The sequence below is a fragment of the Engraulis encrasicolus genome, chromosome 9, assembly GCF_034702125.1.
Source record: "Engraulis encrasicolus isolate BLACKSEA-1 chromosome 9, IST_EnEncr_1.0, whole genome shotgun sequence".
In the NCBI taxonomy this organism is placed as follows: Eukaryota; Metazoa; Chordata; class Actinopteri; order Clupeiformes; family Engraulidae; genus Engraulis; species Engraulis encrasicolus.
The window spans coordinates 48496258-48502557 of NC_085865.1; the positions used below are offsets into that span (position 1 = coordinate 48496258).

Below are 6300 nucleotides of genomic sequence, written 5' to 3' on the forward strand. Positions count from 1 at the left end.
GGCATTTGCCTACAAAACCATCGCAGGAACTGCCCCAGCTTATCTGAAGGACCTACTAACGCCTTGTGTTACTGGAAGAGAACTGCAGTCATCCAGCACAAGCCGTCTGGCTCCAGTCGCTCCATCCAGTCGCTCTAGGTGCTCCCAGTAAAGACTGTTCACCGTTGTTGTACCCAAGTGGTGGACCGGTCTCCCAGAGGCAGCAAGACTAAGCACATCTCCTGCAGCCTTCAAGAAGCAAGTAAAGACCTTCCTCTTTCAAGAGGAGTTACTAAACTAATGCTTGAGCTGGCCTAGCCCCAGGGCAGACTCTTGACATGATGTTTAGTTTAGTTTAGTTTAAACTAGTTTTAGTTTAGTTTGAGTGTATGTGTGTGCGTGTGTGTATGTGTTTGTGTGTGTGCTGTGTGTGTACTCTTTATTATAAAAAAACAAACAAAAACTAACCCCTCTTTGCAACTGCACTTGTTGTTCTGTATATTTCCTGTGCACTTTGTATTTGCTTGTGATGTTGGCATGATTATGTCCTCTTTTGAAAGTCGCTTTGGTTATAAAGCGTCTGCCAAATGCAATGTAATGTAATGTAATGTAATGGCATAGTAATACCTCTGAAGAGGGACACAACTGAACCATAAGGCTTTGTTTGGTGGTGGGGGCTCTATACTCACCTGCCAGGCTAGGGACCCCATGGGTGAAGCATAGATGATGGGGCACACTGGCTGGGAGAAGCATGATGGGCTGTTGCGTGAGAGACACCATGAGAGTGTGAAGCGCACGGGTGCGCTTCCCGAAGGAGAAGGCAGTGTGATGGAATGACCTCACTAGGGTTGTGGGTGTGCTCTGACTGTCACGCCAACTAGCCTGGCTCTTTGGTGTGGTGGTCAGAGCCCCAGTTTACTACCCCAGAAGGTCCGGGTTCGAGTCCCGGCTGCGCAACTCTACTCCCCTTCGCTACACTCACTGTATGAACTGAAATCACTCTACGAAGGCACGGGTTGAAATTGAACCCCTTGAACCTGTTATGAAAGAACGATGACACAGGAGATGAATGAAATATCTTTGTTTTTATTAGTTTCTGATTAATAGCATAGCGTAGGTAGTTCATAGTAAATGGCAGCAGCCTGGAGAGTTCCAGTGTGAAATTTCCAGTGGTCTCTCGGTGGCTTCACACTGCGCTGTAAAACATCGCAGCCAGTTAAACGTTTAAAAAAAACTAAGTTGCCCTGCTGCCTTAGGTTTGTGAGTTAACTCAACTCGAGAAAGCCTCGAATTGAGTTAAGCCTCGAGTTTGAGTTACATAACTTACAAACTTAAGGCAGCAGGGCAACTTAACCTTTTTACGTTTAACTGCCTGAAATGTTTGACAGTGTGGAACTTTCCAGAAGGGGAGGAGGGGAGTGAGATGTGAATTTGCTGGGCCGTAGCGGAGGGCAGGGTCTCTAGCGCGAACTGGAGTGGTGGGGGCACTCGTGCATGCGGTAGGCACACATGTAGAAGATACCTGCAGAGGGTGACAGAGAGGGGGAGAGAGAGATGTGAGATGAGTTTGTGTGGTGTATATTTGTATATATATATTGTGTGTGTGTGTGTATGTGTGTGTGTGTGAGAGAGAGAGGGGGGGGGGGGCTTTACAGTGGCGCGCCAATGCACATGGAAATCACTCACGTCTGTCAGCGCCCTGCACACACACACACACGAGGAGAAATCACTCATGTCTCTGTCCTACTCGCTCATGTCAGCAGCCTATAAACACACACGTGCAAATCGCTCCGGTCTGTCATCAGAGGAGATTACACCGGGCCAGAGCTGTCTGGTACTAGCCAGGCCGCGCCCTCCTAGTGACGCAACACCTTCAGCGTTGCAACTAGTCAGGTCAAGAGCAATGCAAGTACTTTCTGAGTTCCCGAAAATACGGGCAACCATAGGCAAACCAAGGGAGGCAGGTCAACCATGCCGTTTGGGAAATGTTAATTGTTATGCTCTTGGTCAGACCAAGTCACGAGGGGATTTGAACGTCGATGATAATCAGGCTAATCTGGTACAGCACTGGCCCGGGACAAAGTCATCTGACTGTCCCCCCTACCCCACCCCAAATACTTCCAATGTAACGAGGACCCAATTCTGGACCCCCCCTCTCTCTGGGCCCGGGGCAACTGACCCATATTGTACCCACCCGTGTCAGCTTCCCTGAACACAGCCAGCTGAAGTCGAGCTCTCTGTGCCGCAGTATTTATAGTAATTAAATAATGAATGAGATATTGACCACTATGAGAAATGAAGGGCTCCACCTCCCAACAAAAGTCAATTTACAGTAAGCACTGGCCATCAGTGTTGCCAAAAGAAAATCAGCCAAAGTCGGTATTGGCTCGCTGAAAAGTCGCCAGAGGACGTCATGACGTTACGTATGACGTCACAGCGTCACGCACAGCGCGCTGATCTACAGAAAACGTGCCCACATGCCTTCGTCCACAGTAGAAATGGGCAGTGCTAGCTACTTTTTGGAGATCAGAGCTAATCTGCAGCCCTACTTAACCGTGGAAAATGCTTCTGACGGCGACACAGAGTCACAATTATGTAGAAAAACAATGAATTTGTCACTGACAATGCGCATTTTAAAAAGTCGCCAGATGCACCAAAAAGACGCTAAAGGCGCTAAATGAGGTTTTTAGTCGCCAGGGACGTCAAAAAGTCGCTAACTTGGCAACACTCACTGCTGGCCATCATCTGACACTGCCTGTCCCCAGGACCGCCCCTGGCACCACTGACACCCAGTCCATGATGTAGGACCAGGAGAAGGTGTGTGTGTGTGTGTGTGTGTGTGTGTGTGTGTGTGTGTGTGTGTGTGTGTGTGTGTGTGTGTGTGTGTGTGTGTGTGTATTATAGTGTAATGTAGTATTGTTTACCTGAGAAGAAGGTGAGGACCACTGACACCCAGCCCATGATGTAGGACCAGGAGAAGCGCCAGTTGCCATAGCGTTTCCCGTAGTAGTTGACGGTCACACCTGTGTACACCGCCATCGCCAGCAGAACGAAGAAGCCTGGACAGCAGGAGACAGAGAGAGAGAGAACGTATACATAACACTTAGGTACTGGCCACACAGGGTTTTTTTCTAAGCAAATGACAACGTTCCACTGGCCTAGCCATATGAAATCATATGAAATCCTGTCGTTGTCATGAGGACCTGATCTTTTCACTGAAAACATGCTGTATGGTTGCAACTCTGTTTTTAAAAAAAATTGCGTTGCGATTCAATGTGGATGGAGCCTTAGCCAGCACTCAGCACAAAGAAGCCTGGAGCACGGGAGAAACAACAGACTCAAATTTACCACTAGAGTAAATACACATCATGTAAAGATTCACAGCCAGTCAGGGCCGCTGCTAAAGTATAATCATAATAATAACATGTTTTTCAGTCAATCTCAATTTAGGAGGCAAAGTGGTTGAGGCCCTAAGTGCTCTGCTTACTCTGCTTATGCAGTCTCTGATCTGGTGTAGATGATGACTGTACAGGCAGAATGGGAACTCAGCTCAACAGACTCCAAATTAACACTAGTATCAATACTGAGGCCTCAAAATCAGAATCACTGAATCAAAATCCACTTGGTTCTTTGAAGAATCACAATCAGGACGGGGTTTAGAGCTTATCTTTTGTTGACCATTCTCAGATTTGGTTTGGCTCAGGAATCTTTACAAACTTCCTCATTAGACACACCAAACACTTGACCCTGTTAGTGATTATGACTACAGTGCATCATCCCAACTCGTCAATTTCTGACTATACCTTCAACCAAATTGCAATTTTTGACGTTTAAGGTATGCCCTGGGAGTCAAAAAGTGATGTGCACCTCGAAGGCGCGCCCTTGTGGCAGCATAACTTCATTGAAGGTTAAGGTTAGGGAAAGGTCTACTTTTAGGCCTAGGCAGCCTCGTCAATATGTGACATGACAGGTATACCCTTGCCGTGAAAAATTGCCACCTGGTCAACGGTAATTGAAAATTGACGACTTGAGATGAGACCGTGTTGATTTTTACCAGTACTTGACCTCAACACAGGCCAAGTTGTGTGCGTGCGTGCGTGCGTGCGTGTGTGCGTGCGTGCGTGCGTTCCCCTGTCTGCTGCTACTCACAGGACATGAAGAAGAGTATCCCCGAGGCAAAGGTCTTGTCGAAGCCATCGAAGGAGGAATAGTGTATGAAAGCCATGACGCCGATGCAGAGGCCAAAGAAGCAGGCCAAGATGGACAGGATCATGAAGGCCCTAGTGGCGTCCCAATAGGCTACAGGGGGAGAGAGAGAGAGGTGGGGGGGCAACAAAGGTTCATCAAGAGATGATCTGTATTTATAGTGCTTTGACTAAAAATAAATGGAATAAATACACGCTTTGGGCATTTCTGTTCATTTCATTTCATTTTTGATCTATTCAGAGAGAGGGAGAGAGAGAGAGAGACTTGTCACACAGTGTGTAGCCTATGTATCAATCGTGAGTAGCATCCCAATAGGCTAGAGGGAGAGGGAGAGAGAGATTGATATATATATGAAGAGTTCAGATGCAAAACCCCCTAAGTGCCTTTTCAGAAAATAATCTTAATTCATTTTTATTTAATACAAAGCTGTCGAAATTGCATATTTTTACATTTTATTTATGTAATATAACTATTTATATGTATTATCAAGTACATAAATGTAAACCAAACCAACAACAGGGTTCTCTAAAAATATAGAAGTGCAGGTCTTCAGAAATGGAGTTAGGGGGTTTTGCATCTGAACTCTTCATATATATATATATATATATATATATATACAGTAGACTATATATTCAGTATATACTGTATGTCTTACCTATATTGTCTGTGTGGTACATGCACTTCCCTTGCATGCAGTACTTCCAATGTGTGTACGTGCATACGTGTGTGTGTGTGTGTGTGTGTGTGTGTGTGTGTGTGTGTGTGTGTGTGTGTGTGTGTGTGTGTGTGTGTGTGTGTGTGTGTGTGTGTGTGTGTGCATCTTACCTATGCTGCCTGTGTGGTACATGCACTCAGAGATGTCAAAAGTAAAGGTAAAGAAAGAAACACAGTTTCCGTCCAACACAAGTAACTTATCTGAGTAACCAGTATACCTGTGTACTTCTGTTGTGATCAGCTAACTCTGCACTGGGGGTCGTTTCTCGACAGTGCCTTTGCTAACGACTTTAGCCATTTTGTTCGTTCTTAAGACCAACGTTGTAACCAAGGTCTTGAGTTGGTCTTAAGTTGTTCTTAAGTTGTTCTTAAGTTGGTCTTGCGTCTAAAGACCAACTTAAGACCAACTTAAGAACAACTCAAGAGCAACTTACGACCAACTCAAGACCGACTTAAGACGGTTAGCAACGACAAGAATCGAGAAACGGAGTCCTGGTTGGATCAAGTTTGTGGTGGGTCCTTGTTGGGTTTTCAGTGTTTTTCAGTAACAACACAGTCTATCTATCTCATTAGATACAATGGTGTAAATGGTGTAACAGCTCTGTAATGCCATGTGCTATGTTGTAATTACACCACAAAAGTACTTTTACTTTTACTTTTGACACTTCTGCATGCACTTGCCTTGCATGCAGTACCTCCAGTGTGTGTATGTGCATACGTTTGTGTGTGTGTGTGCGTGTGTGTGTGTGTGCGTGCGTGTGTGTGTGTATGTGTGTGTGCATCTTACCTATGCTGTCTGTGTGGTACATGCACTTGCCTGGCATGCAGTACCTCCACAGGCCCTGGTGCATGTAGTTGTTGGAGTGGCGGTACTGCATCCAGTAATCTGTCGCCGTGGAGACCACCAACAGGATGTTGGATATGCCGGCGCAGAACAACCCTCCGCCCATGAAGCTGTACATCTTGAAACTACACACATCATACAACGGGGTTAGTTATTCATTTCATTTCTTTCGTTGAAAAATCAATTCATTCAAATTCAGTCACTCACTCACACACACACACACACACACACACACGCACACACACACACATATACACACATACAGTATGCACGCACATGCATGCACGTAGGCTACACACATACACATATGCGGGGAAACACACACAGACACACACACACACACACACACACACACACACACACACACACACACACACACACACACACACACACACACACAGAGATCTTCTGAGATGACTCAGACAGATTGAATACATACGACACCAAATGGCTGACAGTCGCACAGATATTGACCCATCTGCACACCAGATATCAAAGATACATGGATGTGTTGCTCTCTCTCTCTCTCTCTCTCTCTCTCTCTCTCTCTCTCTCTC

At 45.8% G+C, this 6300-nt stretch overlaps 1 protein-coding gene across 1 annotated transcript; it reads right to left on the minus strand.

Annotated features, from left to right (window-relative positions):
- Positions 1–1045: 1045 nt before the first annotated feature.
- lim2.3 (lens intrinsic membrane protein 2.3) lies at positions 1046–5861 on the minus strand. Its single transcript, XM_063207315.1, has 4 exons — positions 5687–5861; positions 4129–4278; positions 2904–3038; positions 1046–1501 (listed from the first exon to the last, which is right to left on the minus strand). Exons 1-4 carry the CDS (start codon positions 5859–5861, stop codon positions 1440–1442), a joined length of 522 nt encoding a protein of 173 aa, XP_063063385.1. The 3' UTR covers positions 1046–1439.
- Between the last annotated feature and the right edge of the window lie 439 nt (positions 5862–6300).

Excerpts from the sequence above, each read along its gene's own strand:
- lim2.3 (XM_063207315.1), bottom strand. The coding sequence starts at position 5,861 with ATGTACAGCTTCATGGGCGGAGGGTTGTTCTGCGCCGGCATATCCAAC. Across the intron at positions 4,279-5,686 it reads GTACCACACAGACAGCATAG|CCTATTGGGACGCCACTAGG; the intron begins GTAAGATGCACA and ends CTCCCCCTGTAG. Across the intron at positions 3,039-4,128 it reads GATACTCTTCTTCATGTCCT|GCTTCTTCGTTCTGCTGGCG; the intron begins GTGAGTAGCAGC and ends CCTGCTGTCCAG.